We start from the raw sequence: 18755 nt of genomic DNA, 5'->3' as shown, positions 1-18755 counted from the left end.
CAACCGCTTTATGAGGTCCTATCAAAATTCCACTAGGAACGATGCAAATGAATGCAGTCCAATCTTAAAACCATTATATTTGGTATATTGCTATAAAGGATTGAAACACTGCAAATCTTAGTGCTAATTACTTATATGTGAAGGTTAGAAAGCTGAGCCCAAATTTCAATCGGATCTTTTCACAGGTGAAGCATTCAGCCACTCACTTCTGCTTCTATTGATGACACAAATGATTTGAGTTTTGAAAAATGAAATATTTTAGCCACCATTTCACTGCCAGCTTCATTAAATTGTCAATAATTATAAGAAATATTGTTCAACAAAAGCAATGAAATGAGAGCCCTTGTTAAGATAATATAAATATTTTTAAGGAGGTAAATTCGAGTAGCAAGACAGAAAGAAACTTCTTATAAAAAGGGCAATTTATATCAGTGACTCTCCCATTAGGGGCCAGCCAATGGTTTAGTAAAGCACATTCTTCACTAGGTGAGAGCCAAGGGTATTGGCAGCAATCACCACATGAAATGAAGCATAACTCATAGTTTGATTTATCTGTATAGCAAATTGAACACCCAGAAAAATAAACACAATAAAAAATTGAGAAATATTGGTATAAATCCCCAGATTTTCCAGTAAAGATAGCCCTTGTTTCCCCCAAAAATCAAACGAGTATTTTCTATTTTTAAGTGCTTTATTTTTATATTCTGTATGAAAACATCAATAATTAAACCCCTTTGTTCTAAGACAGAAACACTGTAAAACTACCATTAAACAAGGCAGTATGCCTTACAAGAAAGACATAAAATGTCCAAGGGATATTTAGAACATTTTAGTTCTTAAAGTTTCAACATGAGAAATGTTGACCACACACTGTGAAATCATTTCAATAAATAACAACTGACATTCATCTAAACAGTTACAAAACAGATGTACACATACATTCCCCTGCCCTCGCAATCATCTCATTGGCCATTTGCTTGGATCCCCCAGCCTCTATCACAGTGGCCAGCATGTTGCAGGCTCCTCAGAAATATTAACATAATGACTGGAGAACACTTGAAAACATTCTACCTGCAAATTAAATATGAATCCAGATTGAACTAACTTGGGGTTGACATTTAAAAAAGAATGAATATAATAGGACAGTGTGCAAGTAGAGTTAATCATACCCTTAATTATTTTACACCTAAAATATTAACATAGAATCTTCAAAACAAATGAATAAATAAATAAATAGAAGACTTCTCCTAAGCGATGCTCAAACACATTAGGCGCAATCCAGGTGACCTCCGCAGCTGTGTCTCTCTTTCCTCTTCTGTTCCTATAAGGGCAGGGCCTCCTTCAGGAACAGCCACCAATGAGCTTCCTCCTCCCTTCTGGTCAGTTGGATTTGCCACTGCAATGAGAAAATGGGTGCCCTGAGTAGGTGCTCGGGAAAGCCGACTGCACAACCCTCTTCTCCTGTCCTGCTCCTCCAGCCTCTAGAGTTTTCCGAATGCAGTTTCCCCAGCGTGGCAACCAAGTGGCTACTGCCTATGACAGCTGTGCTGTGTGGCAGGGACCTCTAAGCTTGGGATGCTCTTTTAGGAATCGGGGGCGGGGGGGGGGGCGGTGGTCTCCATGGTACTATTGGATTAAAAACAGCCAGAACCTATTGCTGTTTGTCATACTGGGCCTCAAATGAAGGCAGTTTTACCTACATTCATTGGAACGAAGGAAGAACCTGGGTGGGGACGCCAGGCATTGGGAATATCCTCTGGCACCAGAGCAGTAATTATCATAAAGGAAACCTTAATTGTGAAAACAATAATCACAATTTCTAGTCCTTCAACTAACCCCTGAGTTTTCCTGATTTTATTTTTAGAGGGCACATGCCAGTATTTCTGACCAATGGCTCCAGACGCCTGTGTACATGGAAACCATAACTCACCTGTTCAGCATCTTTTCGATGATTTTCTTAACTATGGGGGATGCGGGGTTGAGACAAGCTTTCTGCCCATTCTTGAGTGTGGCTCTGCAGAGGGAAGGGAATCCCGTGAGGCAGGAGATCGGGCTGGGGACAGGGTTGGGGCAGCAGGAGGGTCTGGGACCCCGGCGGCGGCAGAGGCAGCGCGGGGCGGGACTTACATGACTTCGGTTTGGGCGCAGTGAGGTCCGGGGGACTTCACGTTCACACTTTGGATGTTCTTGGGGTGAATTCCCTGCAAGGTCTGCAAGCACTGGCAGCGCAGTTCAGTGGCCACGGACGCTCCTAGGGAAGAAGAGACTCACTGATTGAGCGGGGCTGTCGGCGCTGGGTGCCTACCCCAGCCGCGTCCGGCCCGGGGACCCCAGGGCGCCGGGACCCACCTGCTGCGCGCCGGCCGGCGGCCACCAGGAGCAGGAGCAGCAGCGCCACCCGCAGGAGCCGGGGATTGCTCGGGGCGGCGGAGAGCGCGGCGCGGGCCATGGGGCTCAGCAGGCGGGTCTGGCGGCTGTGCGAGAAGCGGGAGAGCTGGCCAGGAGGTGCCTGCGGCCAGGGTTCTGTGGCTCTCCGAGACCCGCGAACCCCTTTTATGCATGGTTGGGGCTGGAAAGCCAGGAGCCCCCGGGCCAGGGAAATTCCCGGAGCTCCAGATCGATCCCGAGTCCGGAAGGAAGGCGACGGCCCCGCCCCCGGGGTGGAGCGCTTGGGGTGCGGCTGGGGTGGGGGGGTCCACTGATGCAGCCCCCGCCTCGCCCTTCAGAGTAACTCCCGTGGACTCTGAGACTCTGGGGTATTCGCCTTCTGCCCCAGATCCCTGGAGGGGGGCTGAGTGGCAGCCAGCGCTGAAGATACCACCTGAGAGGTGGGATCTTGGGTGCCTGGTGATCCCAGTGTGTGGGGCTGGGAACGGAGAAGGAGCTGGGGCGGATCCCTTAGAACCACCACAGGGGAGGCGCGACCTCTTTGGAGGAAGAGAGTTATGTCTCGGATTTGTGTCTGGAGGTTGAGAGAAATTAACAAGGTGCTGGGAGATAGGCTGGAACTATATTATCCTCTCTGCCTCAGCCTTTCTTATTTTCAGTTTAGCCTATTTCATGTACATCTAACATCAATGCTCTCTGTGAAAGTACAGTCCATCACGTAGATTCCAGAGAAGAATGTTCTGCTTGTTCCTTGTGTTGCATATTCTCTAACCACACTGAGAATATCTTGTTTACGTTTTCCATTTGGTGGCAACAGATTATCAGTGTCAAAAGCTGAATCCAGTGTTAGCGTCAGTGGAAGCCAGGGCTGTATAACATAAACTCTTCTTTCATATCCTGCATATCTTCCTTCTTCCCTGTAAAATGTTGGAACTTTCAAAATCCCCTGGAAATCTTTTCCCTGTAGGAGGGGTTCAGGTTTGATCTAGAAATACGGCACTGGTTGTCACTCCGGACCTCGGAGCCTGGGTCCAGCAGGCTCATGGGCTCTCCATTCCTGGTTCTGTCTTTGGACTTTATAGCACATGACACCAGGGAGTGAGTACTTGGTGTGCAAGCACCCTTCCCACTGAAGCAGCAGACATGCATTCGGATGAAATAGGAATGCCGGATCCCACATAGAGTCACATTCCATTTACTATAGGACTTCCTGGTATTCAGTATTGGGCCCCCTTTCTAGAGAAACACACACATGTTGTTTTCTCTCAGGAATTTCAGTCATTTAACCTAGTAGCTTTATTACTTTTTTCTCCAGAAGTTCTAGAGAACTTATTTTTATTCATCATTAGGTTTTTAGAGGGTTTAAGTGTGATTCTCCAAGTGGGATTCAGAGCTCTCTGAGACATGGAGTAAGATAGGAGGAGGGGGAAAAAGCAGAGGCTTCTGCCCCAGGGGCAAATGTCCCCACAACAGAGTTCTACACAGCCCAGCTCAATAGGTAAGACCTGTGTTCCTAGCCAAGCAGAGAACACAGGCAAGGCTGCCACCTGCATTTAGTAGTGAAGCATGGCCTGCAGGTTGTTTAGCCTCTCCATTTCTACCCCAAGGTGGTTATGAGAAATGCGTCAACATTTGTAAGAGCCAGCATGGATTTAAGTGCCTTATAAATGGTTGTTAAATGTTTGTTAAATAAAAAAAATGGAAATAGGTTTTCCAACATTGCCTAAACAGAAACTCATCCTGATGTTAATTTATATATATATATATATATATATATATATGAAAGGTTCACTCCCAAGTGTTTTTTACATATAAAATTTTCTGTATCAGTTACTGCTACACAACTACCCCTAATGTATACAACACCATATACAGCAGTATGAGTCTTGAATAAATCAAGGCAGGTCCTGGAAGAAGAATGTTAGTAAAAACACGAAAAGCTCAGTTTCCAAAATGTCATTTTGGTTACTCAGGGGTACTGGTGCTCTCATTACAGTAATCTTAGTCAAGGGTAGAAAGGTGTGCTAGAATGCTGTTTCTTTAAAACGGACACTGTAGATCGTATATGTACTCCAGTCTTTTTCAATTATTTCCCTTTTCACATCTTCCTGATTACTTATATTTCTTAACAGAAAGAATAAATGAAAAAGCATTGACCCAATGGAGACCAAATACAGTGTCCCAAATATCTTCATCAGTTTCAAGCTGTAATCAATATTGCAAACTTCTAAATCTAAATTTTAAAAAAAGAAACTCAGTTGAGAATTTACAAAATTTTCTGTATCAGGCTTTCAGAAAGGAAGACAAATATGTACTCTACCACGAGGTACACTTAGATGAAATTTTATTTGTTACCATTCAGACAGATCATTGGTTTATTTTGTAGTCCACCTTTCAATCACTTCATGTATATAAAATGGGACTTTGAATGTAATAGTCTCCATCTTATTTATTGAAAAGATGTACTAAAGGAATGACTATTTTAAAAAATACTCTAGTATTTATCAATATGATTCTAAGGGAAAAATCAATTAGAGGAAGGTTCAAATTAGTAGTAAGGAATAGGAAATGACATATAATCTAAAGTTTATTAAGTGTGTGACTAGCTCATGCATAATTGAAAGTTTGTGTGATTACACCTCTTATTATCATTCTTTTTCTGGGATTTGATGGGAAACTGAAATTTCCAGAAACATGGAAACGATTCTTTAAAACTTGAAAAATGTATTGTTTTCTAATTGTAGTTGTAATACATGTTCATTTTATACAGTTTATACAAACCAAAAAGGAAAGAAGAGATTTTTCTTCTCTAATGTCTCTTCACTTTGTCTGTGAAACAAACATTCACAGGTCACTGAAAATTTGCTTTTTTTTTCTTCAACAAAGGAGCTAAATTATAAGAGCTTACAGAATTCTGGTAAATAAATATGGTATGCTGCTGCATACCAAGGGCAAATTGCTAAACCTCTACACCCGAGGCAAAGGGCAGAGCATTTATTTTCTGCTCTTCTAAGCAGTTTACAAATATTAACTCATTCAGTCTTCCAAACAAGCCTGTACTTGTACTGATAACTACAATATCAGTAGATATTGTTGTGTCTATGAGACTTTAAGTTGCGAATAAAGAAACTGCGGTGCAGAGAGGTTAAGTCACTTGCCTAAGGTCATACATCCTTAAGCCTGGAAATCAAACTCAGATAAAATGGCATTTAACCATTATGCTATGGTAAAAACACTCTGTGATATATAATTAATACTTTCAAGAGTCGAATGATTTTAAAAAATCTGTTATTGCCCTAGTTGAATGGTTGAAATTTACATATTCTTAAATGAAAACACAGCAAAATGGTCATACATCTCCATAGTTTTGTTTCACTAACAGCATATCTTTCCTGTGGCATTGAAGTAGCTTGTTATATTTTCCTGAAGTACTCAATTCTGAAAAATAAAATAGTAACTTTGCCATGAGGAAACCTGGTAAACTTGCCCTATACCAAATGAGGAAGGTTTACATCATCAGTGTGATGTCATGTGCACATCGCGTACCCCCTTGATATGATGTCACAAGAACAGCATACCTCTTTGGTGCTTTTACAAAAATTAACAGCCCAAGTCTAATAATGAGAAAAGCATGCTTCAAACCTAAATCAAAGAATCTTAAATGGCTGAGTGGTACTCTTCAAAATTGTCAATGTCATGAAAAATAAGGGCAGATTGAAGAACCATCACAGTCCACAGGAAATTATGGAGACATGACAATTCACTGCAGTGTGGTACTTTGGTTTGCATTCTGAAACAGAAAGAGAATGTTAATGGAAAAATTGGCAAAATCCAAATAAAATCTGGAGTTCAGTTAAAAGTAATGTGTCAGTGGTTGTTTCTTAGCTTTGACAAATATGCCATGATATTGTAAAATGTTCACTTTAAAGGAAAGTGGGTGAAAGATACACAGATACTGTATTAACTTTGCAATTTTTATAAACTTAAAATTATTTCAAAATAAAATGTTTATTTTTTAAAAAGTTTCTCTTTCTGAATTCATTTAGAATGCCACCAAAATTAAATGGCCATGCATGCTTCATCTGCTAGCTTTTAGAAAGGAAATTGAATTTTTGTTTAGTGCCTGTTTGCTCAAATATGAAAATCCAAAATATCTATTGCCGAGTTTGGACACTTCATCATGTTTCATAGGATTAAATAGTTTGCCTTCATCATTAATCATGCTGCCCAAATCTCTCATCTAGTTCTGGTAACTGGAGAAAAACACAAGTGTTTCTGCTGTAATCATCTCAGGACCCAACCCAAAACTGACGCAATGAGAGCGCTCAGGGGGAGCAGAGCTCCACAGAAGCTGCCAAGAGAATGAAGCAAATGAAGCATGTCAAGAAGCAGTGGGCATCCGCAGATTAGACAGAACTTGACTCAGGAAAATTTTCGTCAAAATCACTTGCTTTTTTTTTGTAAATGAATTGGAAAGGAAAGAATTTTTTGTTGTTATTTCCTCCTTAATATGCCACTTGTATCAGGGAAATCCGCATAAACCAAAATTCAAAATTTATAAGCACAGGAATGCTGTAGCCTGGAAAAATAAACAAATTCATTGTCTTGTTGGAACAAAATGTTCCTCCAAGCCAATTTTTTTCAAGAGTTGAATGACGGGATTTTACACAGTCTTTAAACATATGAAAGCAACAATTCTTAAAGAAATGGAAGAACCTTTAAAAATGGAAGCTTTGGTAGCTAAATTCCATTTTGCCTGGAATCACTATGGAAACTTTCATAATTAGCAGTCAAATCTGGGAGCTCATGTTTCCAAGACCTGTTTATCTGTCATTGCTGTAGCACTCTGCTGCCTGCAGATGTCACCTGGCAGCTCCCTGCCTCAGCTGCATCAGGTATTTTTCACTCACTGGCCCAATGTTTCCCTGTTGCTGCCATGGAACATCCCTTTCGCAGGAGAAACCAGAGGCAATAGATACATGTTTTCCCATTTTTCATGCTTTGGGCAGACACTCTACATCATTTCCCAGAGGATAACTGGTAGGATTGAACCCCAGTTGCCCATGTCCTCTTTTCCTATTTTGCTCTTTCCGGTTCTTGAGTGCTCTGTGTTGGGAACTTTTCCCCAAATAAATTACATGCATGGCAAGCCCATGACTCAAGCTCTGTATTTTAGGGGAGCCTAAATAGAGGCAATGCTCCATCCTGAGAAGTGACCATGCTCAAGGCAGGCAGGAACAGGTGGGCAGCTCTCCTCTGCCCCTACTTGCCTTAGGAACTTGTCCCTCACACCTACCGTACCTATTTCTCTATACTCATCTCTTCCAATGTAATGACTCTGGCTCTGAGCAGAGAAGAATAAAGATGTGTAAATGTGATGTTAGATTTCTGGATCAGTTCACCCCCAAAGTACAAGGGCATAGTGGGTGCTAGAGTTAGGGTCAGCCTCTCTATTCAGTCTTCCAAAGACTGCTTGTCTGGCACCCCCTTCTCGGAACACCCCCTCGATTACCGGCTGTTAGTCTATAGAGTTCAGGTAGGATAACCCATCTCTCAGTTTCTTCCTGTATGCCACCCCCGGCCCTAACCCTGCTGATTGATTCAGATGTGGACAAGTGACCAAAGCCTGGCTATATTAGAAATAGTTCCTAGAATTTTTGCTGGAACGAATGAAAAGGAGGTTCTGATTCTCACTGGGGTTGCAAAACTGGTAAAATGAGGGCCTGGAATTTTGTAATGCTTGGGGAGAACCTGCCTGAGAGTGAATTTGGCCCAGAGAAAAGCACAGGTAAGACATGTAGGGGACCATCTAAGTATATGTATGGACACCTAGGTCCTCCAGCTGGCTCTGATTTATTTGTGGACTTCTCAGTCATGTAGGCCAGCAGATTTTCTTTCTTTTCTTTTTTTAAGATGGTATAAATTAGATGTCTGTCTCTTGCCAGTGAAATAGTCTTGCCTAACACCACCCGTCTTCCACACTTCTGCTATAGACAACTTTCCTACACAGTTGCTCTAGTTACTTTATTGTGAATGCATCTGTCCATTCATCCATTCAAAATTTATCTACCACTCATGATCCAGGAACTAAATTGGGCTCTCAATTGGATTACAAAGAGGGAAAAGAAGACTCTGCTTCAATTGAACTCACATCTACAGAGTGGCACAGAAAGATATGGCATTGTGTGGAGGTCCAGGACACTCAGCAGTGTGCAGAGTTTCATGGGCACTCACAGGAGGGGAACACCTGACTCTTTTTCTTGGAAGCATGGGAGCTTCCAGAGAAAACTTTCTGGTAGCTGGTGCTACCTAAGGTGAGTTGGGAAGGGGCCAACTTCAGAAGAGGCAGACCAAACAAGCAAAGGAATGGAAACTGGAAACAGTGTGGTATGACCTGAAAACAAAAATCAGCAGTTTATTTTTTTAACACGGAATTTTAACATTTAGATTGATCCAGCAGAAGGATAGGCAGGGCCCAGTCACTGAAGGCTCCCGTCTATCAATCAAGGACCATTTCAAATGTCACTTCCAATAAAATCGCATTTTTCCATTCAAAGGGTTATCTTGGCCCTTGGATACAAATCACATTGCGGGGAGCATTGATTTACATACTCCCATACTGGACTGTGTATTCTGCAAGGAAAGCTATCATATCTCATTCCTGTTTGCATCCACCAGACTCTAAAATTCTCTCACACCGGTGGCTTTCCTAGGGACCCCTCAAAAACTATGAATATCTGGTCCTGAAAGTTGATGGGAAGCTTTGTGCCAGGACTCTGGAAGATAGGCGGTTCTGTCAGGGAAAAGAAGATGTAAACATGAAGACAAATTTTCAAACAGAGAATTAGAAGGAGCTAGAAGAAAAAGTCTCTAAAATGAGTCTGGTTCATGCTAAGCACTCAACAAATGTTTGTTGGCATAACGCATGAGTCAATGGTTTCAGGCCACTGTTTTAAAACTAAAATATCCTGAAGTCAGGATACATGGAAGCTTCCCTTGATGGACTGTGGAATTTCCTTAGTTTCTTTTGCCTATTTTGACCTGTCAGGACCAGAATAAAAGATGCCAGTGGACATTTAATGAATCCAGATATGACAGTTGGGTCAGAGCCACCGTCTGAATTCTATAGTAAGAGCTAGGGAAGGGGATCCCCTATCTGGGAAAGCCAGAGTAATGAGTCTGAACCAAAGTCCTTAGAAAGCTCTGATGCCCAGGTCTGCCAATACATTCAAAGAGACAGATGGGACCTGCATCCAAAGCCAGAGGGCTTGAGCTCTCCAAAGTGTGGAACAGAAGGGGAACAATGTTAGGAATAAAACCAGGGAGGTCATGGTCACAGATGGAGCTGGAATATCTGTGTTTAATTTATAGATCATCTGCCTTAGGGCTGATAGAACAATCCAGGTCATTACAGGTTCATGATCTAGGCAGTAAGTGAGTAGATAATAGCTATTCTTCCCACACATTTTAAAATTCATCTGCATGTAAAAGGCACAGTGATAGGTTTAGTAGAAGAGGTAAAGTTGGATAAAATATGAATTCTAATGTAAAATTCTTTGTTTAGCCTGTCTACTTTCTCTTGCAATGCTATATTATTTGTTTTTCTGTTCCTGGCATGACAATCTGATGTTATGATTAGTCTACAGATACTTGAAATCATTCAAGTAACACTGAGAATCATTTGATATATTAGCTTTGCCAGATTTTTTTTTTTGGAGGGGTGGTTTTTTTTTTATTTTTTGTTTTGTTTTTTTTGTTTGTTCGTTTTGTTTTTTTGAAACAGAGTTTCACTCTTGTTGCCCAGGCTGGAGTGCAATGGCATGATGTCGGCTACCACAACCTCCGCCTCCCGGGTTCAAGTGATTCTCCTACCTCAGCCTCCCGAGTAGCTAGGATTACAGGCATGTACCACCACACTCAGCTAATTTTTTGTATTTTTAGTAGAGACGGGATTTCTCCATGGTGGTCAGGCTGTTCTCAAACTCCTGACCTCAGGTGATCCGCCCGCCTCGGCCTCCCAAAGTTCTGGGATTATAGGCGTGAGCCACCATGCCCGGCCGGTTATTGTTTTTTAAAAAGGTTTTTATAAATCTTTTTGCATCTCCGTTTTCTTTAAGATTGTTTTCTGACCAATCTGGAAGTGGTATTCGCCAAGTAATGGCATCATGAGCATATATTAAAAAAAAAAAAAGAATTACAGGATTGCAAACGATAAGGAAATGAAAAGTTTCTCTTGGAAATAATTATGCAGGAAATTTGTTTTGGAGAAGAAAACGTTATTATGACTTTGTCACTCTGAAAACAAAATTTAGGAAATTGAAAGATGAGCATATAAACCACAAATGAAAATAGCATACATAGCATAAAAATGCAGATTTCAGCGAAGAAAAGTTTGAATCATCATGAGAACTTGAAGTTAACTATCCTGTCCATAGTATTTTCCAATATTCATTATCCTTCAATTTTTTTAAAGAAATATTTGTGTTTTCCTTTTTACCTTCTTGATCAGTCCATTTACTTAGGTAATCTTTGAAACAGATTCTCCTGAACAATGCTGATTTCAAAGGGGTTGCTCTACTGGTGTGTGACTGAGCTAGTTCCTTGATTGACATTTCTAGTTAATTAAGTAGTTAATTAAGAACACTAAAGAAATACAAGATCTAATTAGATATGGTGGGAATTATAGTGAAAGAGGAGGAATAAGGGCTTGGTTGTGTGTAATTTACCATCTGTATGTTGTACATTGAAGCAAACATCTATAATAAAATAATGTTTAATATGTCTATGTCGTAGCATTTGTGTATGATGAGAGCACGTGGATAGACAGACGAGGGGAACTCTTCACAGAGTCCCTAATAGTTACAAATGCAACTCTAATTAAAACATCGAACAAATCACTGATGAGGCAGATAGTATGGGTGTGTTATAATGTCTATGAATAACTTGGTGAGATCAGTGAGCCTAACAAGATCGAGAGCTGGGAAAATGGTGTCTTTCTTTAATTTTCAACTAACTTTCTGTTGGCTGAGTAGCTTATCTTTAGCACCCAACTGCACCATTAGCTCACAGCACTAACTGCAGATTTATTCTTCTCCAAGTAGTTAATATTTGACACACATTTACTTAACACCTACTGTATCAGGCATTTTTCTGAAATCCAGAATGAAGAGATGGAATAGGCTTAATCCTTATTCTCTGATTTAAAGTAGGAAATTAGATAAAGGAATAATTACAGTGAAGCTTAATAGTTATTCTGGTGGAGGCATGTGTAAATTGCTTTATTGCTTATTTCCTAATATTCCCTATAGCTATCCCTAGAATTACTGAGAAAAGAAAACTGATTCTCCAACACAGCTGATAAGTAAGAGCTGGCTGTTCCAACTCTGTTTTGACTGCTCTGTTTCAAGTCGCATTGCCTCTCACCACAAATGCTGGATAGTGACATAATCCTCATGTTGTGTCTGCTTCAGTGAAGAAGTAAGTACTTGGCAAATTTAAGTCTAAAGTTTATTTTTTCTTGTTTTCTTTCCTGGAAAAATAGCTAAGCCAGCCTCCTGTATAAATATGCAGGACACTAGATGTCCTGTATATTTTATAATCTTATAGACATGCTGGCTGACAAACATTGTGATTTTGTTATTTAATTTTCCTTTTGTTGTTGTCAGGAAAATACTACTTGTGTCTGTTATGCTAAATTTTTTCTTAACTAGCTGTCTGCACGCAAGCTTTGGGTTGTGGTTCTGAGCAAGGAAAGTACTGGCTTATTGGCTGTATTCTTAAAGAGTTGGCTGCTAGCTCAGGGATTGTGGCTTCTGTTGGAAATGTTATGTGCCCTGAGAGTAGAACTCCAAGGAAAGGAAAGGAAACACTTATTTACTAGGTTTCAATTCTGAGTCAGAACCCACACTGGATCCTATTATAAGTGTGATTTAATCCTTTTCAGTACCCTGTGTAGTGGGCTTTATTGTCCTTGTTTTGGAATAAGGGAACTGAGGAGACCCAGGGTCACACAGAGTCAAAGCTGAGATATAACCCAAACTGTCTTTCTCAAAAGCCCACTGGGCTAATGCCAGCATCTACAGGAATAATAAGGAAAAAACCCACATGAGAAGAAGAATTTTGTATAACAGCTAGTTAAGTCCACTGAGTGTGAATATGCTGCTTTTATTTGAGCCCTCCTAGAAATCGATGTGTTTTCTGTTCTTAATTTACATTTGGGACCAAGCTAGGAAGTACACGGCTGAAGCAGATGGGCAGCAAATATAAATGGTAGCCCTAGCTGAAAAGGACCTAGACTCTCAACAATCCCGACAACATCCTATTTGGTGTGACATCTTTACCACAGAGGCTGTTTTTCATGGGTTTCCTCGAGACTCCAACCCTACAGACCAGGAGATTTAACTTTTCAGCTAGGCCTCAGTATCCTGCCCCAATGGCTCTCCAAGCATTTTATCTGGAGTGTGGAATCCAGTATAGACCGTCACAACTTAACTCTTTAATCAAAGAACTGGAGGAGTGTTTTTAAACTATACATCATGGTACATCAGTAGGTTATGAAATCACTTTATAGTGGTGTGGCCAACATCTTTTAAAAAGTGGAATGTGGTAGGATAGAATAGAATAGAACACAAAATATGAGGACACACAGTACAAAGCAAATATAAGTATTATGAACTTGTTTTATGTTTGTGTGAGTGTGTATATATCTGTATGTGTGGAAATATATACATACATTCATACACACATACATATACACACAATGAATATAACAATCATAGGATCTACATATATGTATAAGTGAATGCTGGATCACATAGGTTAGCTATTCATTATCTGGCCAAAGAAAACTAATTCTATTACCCTGGACTTGGTTTCCTATTTGGAAAATTGGGACAGGAATGCTCCCTAAGTGCTTGCAATGCACTTAAATAATTACTAAGTGTTTTTTTTATGATTGTGTACAAATAATTGATACTTTATTGAAAATTAGCAGTTCAACTTATAACCATGTCAAATGATAATATCTTCAAAAAGAAAAAGAACATTGAGTGGCAAAATTACAAGTTTTAAAAAATAGTTTCTATTCTTTTGCCTCTGTTTTCTGTTACTTAGAGGGAAGATGCATTGTCTTTTACAATGAGAAAAATATGAATATGTATTGAAAAACAAAGAAGGCTTCAATATCCTATGCATTACAGAGGAAATTATTTTACCACAAAGGTCTTAGAAGGAAAAAAAAGCAATAATAAAAATGCAGAACAACTTGCAAGGTCAAAATGTCCTTTGATGGTTTTGTTCATTGATAGACGCCATGACTATGTGGTAAGTCCCTAATCTGTGGACATTTTATGCTGACTACCTCCATCTAGAGGGGAGTTTAAGTGCACTGAATCTTTATTACTCCATGAATGTTGAAACAACAAGAGGGGGTTGCTGTGTCACTTGGGATTTTCCAAGGAGCAAAGCCCTCTCCCCATGCCCATGCTGATAAAGGCAGTAACTTAATACAGTTTGGATGTGCGTCCCCTCCAGATCTCATGTTGAAACGTGGCCCCCAGTGTTGGAAGTGGAGCCTAGTGGGAGGTGTTTGGGTGATGGGAGCAAATTTCTCATGCATGGCTTGGTGCCCTCCCCACAGTAATGAATGAGTTCTCACTCTGTTAGTTCACAAAACTAGCTATTTAAAGGAATCTGGCACCTCCTTCTCTCTTGCTCCCTTTTTCTCACTATGTGACACACTGTATTAGTCAGGGCTCTCTAGAGGGATAGAACTAATGGAACGTGTGTGTGTGTGTGTGTGTGTTTGTGTGTGTGTGTGTGTGTGTGTGTGTATTCCATATATATTCAACAATCCAGACAACATCCGATTTGATGTGGCATCTTTACCACAGAAGCTGTTTTTCATGGTTTTCCTCGAGACTCCAACCCCAGGTCAGGGATGGAGACTGAGATTAAAGGAACATTATAGTCCAGAAGATTTAACTTTCCAGCTGGGCTGGAAAAAATATATACATATATATACAGGGGAGTTTATTAAGTATTAACTCACACGATCATAAGGTCCCGCAACAGGCTGTCTGCAAGCTGAGGAGCAAGGAGAGCCAGTCCAAGTCCCCAAACTGAAGAACTTGGGGTCCAATATCTGAGGGCAGGAGGCATCCAGCATGGGAGAAAGATGTGGGCTGGGAGGCTAGGCCAGTTTCTCTTTTCACATTTTGTTTTGCCTGCTTATATTCTAGCCGCACTGGCAGCTGATTAGATTTTGCCCACCAAGATTAAGAGTGGGTCTGCCTTTCCCAGCCCACTGACTCAAATGTTAATCTTCCCTGGCAACACCCTCACAGACACGTGAAGAATCAATACTTTGTATCCTTCAATCCAATCAAGTTGACACTCAATATTAACCATCACAAATGCCTGCTCCCCCTTTGCCTTCCACCCCCTCAGGCTTCCTGAGGCCTCACCGGAAGCTGAGCAGATGTTGGTGCCATGCTTGTACAGCCTGCAGAACTGTGAGCCAAATAAGCTTCTTCTTTTTTTTTATTTAATAAATTACCTCAGGTATTCCATTATAGCAATGCAAAACAGATTAACACATGACTCAAAAATGTTCTCAGGACAGTTAGACCAAAGTCATTCTGAAGCAAGAATGTATGAGGCACCAGCATTCCAGGATTGTTTAACTTTGCAAAATTCGTTTTGCTCTTTTGACCCTTTAACAGTCACATCAACAAATTATTAAATAAAGCTAAGCATGTTGTTTGAGACAGGCAACAAAAGGGAAATCAGCAAAAACAAAATCACACCACACGCATCTCATTTCCAGTATTTTCTCCTTCAAAGTTCATTTGTTTTGAACAATTTCATTGCTATTGCAATTTTTTTTTTGCTACCTATTACAAAAAAAAAAAAAAAAAAAAACCCTCTCTTAAATTCCTTACTTAGGCTGGGTGCAGTGGCTCACGCTTGTAATCCAAGCACTTTGGGAGGCCGAGGCCGGTGGATCACTTGAGGCCAGCAGTTTGAGACCAAGCTGGCCAACAAGATGAAACCTGTCTCTACTAAAAATACAAAAATTAGTTGGGCGTGGTGGCACTTGCCTGTAATCCCAGCTACACGGGAGGCTGAGGCATGAGAATCACTTGAACCTGTGTGGCAGAGGTTGCTGGGCGACAGAGTGAGACTCTGTCTTACAAAAAAATAAAAAATAAAAAATTCTTACTCAACACTCCAAACTAACTGGAATGGTACATTAAGAGAAATATTGATGCCAGTAATATAATACTATAATACAATTAATCGTTGTTAATTTTTAAGCTCAGACTGTATATAAGGAACTGTGCCAAATGTTTCGCATGCATCCTCTATTTAGTCCTTAAGATAACCAATCCATAAAGTTAGACACTCATAATGTTCTCATTTCACACATATGAAAACTAAGGCACAGAGGGAAAGTGAGTGTAGCGCAGCCTGGGACGCCAGGTTAAGGACTTCGGACCTTGAATATTTTATTCAGGGAAATGAAATATTTGGGTTTTGGAAAGATAATTTGGGTGGTAGTACATAAGTTATACTGAAGATAAAAAAACACTAAGTGGGCAAAAACTGGTTGGGAGACCCTTGTTTGTTCTCTCTCCCCATAGATCTTCCAACCCTGCAGTGCTACGAACTGTTGTTCAAACACACAAATGACTTAAAATGATCTTGTGTCTTTCTACTTGTTATTTATCTTGAGGCAGTTCCAGTCTTCCCATTGCCCGCCTTCCCCCCACCCACCAACAAATTCCTACTCCACCTTCAACAGCTAGTTCAAGGAATTCGCTAGCATGCCACTTTCCTGTGTGAAAGACAGCACAACGTGAAAGCAAGAGCAGGAAGTCGGGAGTCAGAATGATCTGCTCAGCCTCTGAACAAGCTGTGTCTTTCCCAAGACTGTCACCTCATCTCTATAATAGGAATAATACTAATTTGCAATGTGGATGTGGAAATTTTAGATGATATTCATAAGTCTCTATAAATTTTGTTTATTTTAATTAATTTGTCATCCTAGGTACCTCCCTCCCTTCCAGCCCACCACAGAGATTGAATTGTACCGTCTGTATTTTATCATAGATCTTAATCCTATCTTTACACATTGTCACATTAGGTTAAAATTGCCCTAGCTCATGAGCAAGGGTCTGTAGCTTTCTCCTGCCTCAAGTAGGTCCTGCCTTCTGGTCCATGGTGGTAGACTGAATAATGCCCCCCACCCCTGAGATCCTTGTGTTCTACTCTCTGGACACTATGAATATGTTGCTTAACATGGCAATATATATATATATATATATATATATATATATATATATATATCTTTGCAGATGTATTAGAGAACTTGAGTTGGAAAGCGTTTCTGAATTATCCAAGTGAGCCCAATGTATTCACAAGCCTCCTTATGAGAGGTAAGCCGGATATAAAAGGTAGAAGAGTCAGCGGAGACAGAGGAGAAGTAGAGGTTGGAGTGATGCAGGTTGAAGACTGGAGAAAGGGCTATGAGGCAAGGAATGCAGGTGAAAAAGGAGAGGAAGTAGATTCTCTTCTAGAGCCTTCAGAAGGAATACAGCTCTGAGGACAGCTTGAGTTTAACCTTTAAGACTTACTTTGGACTTAAGATCTCTAGAATTACAAGACAATAAATTTGTGTTGGTTGAGCCACTGAGTTTGTGGTAATTTGTTAGAGAAGCAACAGGAAACTAATATGCCCACATTATAACACCTTCATTTCTCCCCAGTATAGAGCAATGTCTTCCTAAAGGATGAATGAAAATATTACCCCACACTTCTCCTAGTTCCCAGAATCTTAATATTTGTGTTAAGGAATTTGTGGGGATAAAAGCAGAGTGTTGCTTATTTACTTCATTAAAAAAAAAAACAAGCTGTCAAGTAATGCTTAAGAGCCACTAATATTTATTGGCAAGCTAATTGTAACATTCAAGGTAAATATGTAGCTATAAAGTACTGCAATCACATAAATGAACAAATGTGTATCAGCTAACATGTAACACTGAACAAAATCAGCCTTTATTAAACCAAGCCTTCTTTCATAATGCTTTTTGCTTAAAACACTGGAAATTTTAAAATGTGAAACTGTGATGTGTCAGCATTATTTTTGCTGTATTATTAAGAAACAGATCGACTATACCACAACTTAATTTATTTTGTTAATATAATATAAGAAGGATAATACAAACATCAGAAGATTCTTTCATAGTTAGATTGAAAGTGCACACTTAGGCAGCTAGTAGCTAACTCTCCAAACGTTTCTTAATTATTTTCTTGTACAGCAGGGCTTGCAGGTCCAAGCAAATTTTCCTCCCATTCTTCAGCGTGGCTCTGGCAGGGAAAAGAGAAGAGATGCGCCTTTCAGTCCTTGGGTTTGCAAATGGCATTAGAAGGGGAAGGGATGGGCAGAGGAGGCACGGAGCGGGAGAACGGACTGATGCAGTGCGAGGACTCACATCACTTGGGCAGTGGGGCAGTGGGGTCCGGCCTTGATCACCTCCAGGCTGGTGATGTGCCTGGAACGGACCTGGGAGGTGGTCTTCACACACAGGCACTGCAGGTCCCCATCTTCTTCAGCTTCAGCTGAGGGGGAAAGGGAGGGAGTAAGAGAGGAGGAGGGGAGGGAGTAAGAGAGGAGGAGGGGAGGGAGTTTTGACTCCATGAGTAGCCAGAGATACTTTAGGGACCTTTTCCACTACCTTCAGCCGTCTTTTCCTTAGCCATAAATCATACCTCTCTCAGACAGAGGTTGTGCTGATCAGGTGGCGAGGTGCACGTGCAGTGCCTGGCACTGTACCCGCAAACTCAGCACGCGCGCGATAAGTATAGCTGCGATCATGATCCTAGAGGATTCCTCCCCTGCCCCAGGACTTCCCGGACTCCCCCTCGCCGCTGCTGGCCCTCCCAGCCTGGTTTCTGCTCTCACCGCTGGCGAAGGCGACCACAACTGGCAGGAGCAGCAACGCCAAGAATAGCATCTCCGGACGGGTGGCGCGGGACCTGGCTAAGGAGCTCATGTTGCAGCCGAGGTTCCAGCAGGATCCCAGTGCGCAGGGAAAGTCGGGCTGGGGTTCTGCAGGCAGTGACTCCTGGCCTCACCAGGCTTCTTTTATCCCGCGTCCACATCCTTCCAGTCCGGAAGCCTGGGGTGGACAGCCAGGAACTGTGGTGCAGGAGCTAAGACATTGCTGTGAAGACTAGGACTCTGGCCAGCCAAGATTACAAAACAAAAGGCTGGGGGCAGCTGCCTTGGCTAGGAGATGGTACGAAGATGCATACCTCCAACCCCAGTTTATATACATTTACACTTGTGGAGTTAGAAACACTAC

The 18755-nt window shown here is 41.2% G+C and overlaps 2 protein-coding genes across 2 annotated transcripts; both read right to left on the bottom strand.

Moving 5' to 3' along the window:
- Positions 1 to 683: 683 nt before the first annotated feature.
- On the bottom strand, positions 684 to 2521 carry CXCL1 (C-X-C motif chemokine ligand 1). Its single transcript, XM_030818444.1, has 4 exons — positions 2350 to 2521; positions 2128 to 2251; positions 1931 to 2014; positions 684 to 1396 (listed from the first exon to the last, which is right to left on the bottom strand). The coding sequence occupies exons 1-4, from the start codon at positions 2447 to 2449 to the stop codon at positions 1381 to 1383; spliced, it is 324 nt and encodes a 107-aa protein (XP_030674304.1). The 5' UTR covers positions 2450 to 2521; the 3' UTR covers positions 684 to 1380.
- A 14787-nt stretch (positions 2522 to 17308) lies between these two features.
- Positions 17309 to 18504, bottom strand: PF4V1 (platelet factor 4 variant 1). Its single transcript, XM_003265738.2, has 3 exons — positions 18353 to 18504; positions 17883 to 18009; positions 17309 to 17757 (listed from the first exon to the last, which is right to left on the bottom strand). Exons 1-3 carry the CDS (start codon positions 18441 to 18443, stop codon positions 17670 to 17672), a joined length of 306 nt encoding a protein of 101 aa, XP_003265786.1. The 5' UTR covers positions 18444 to 18504; the 3' UTR covers positions 17309 to 17669.
- Between the last annotated feature and the right edge of the window lie 251 nt (positions 18505 to 18755).

The sequence above is a fragment of the Nomascus leucogenys genome, chromosome 9 (genome assembly GCF_006542625.1).
Source record: "Nomascus leucogenys isolate Asia chromosome 9, Asia_NLE_v1, whole genome shotgun sequence".
NCBI classification, from domain to species: Eukaryota; Metazoa; Chordata; class Mammalia; order Primates; family Hylobatidae; genus Nomascus; species Nomascus leucogenys.
Note: the sequence above shows the minus strand (reverse complement) of the source record. Positions and strands in the feature narration are given on the sequence as shown.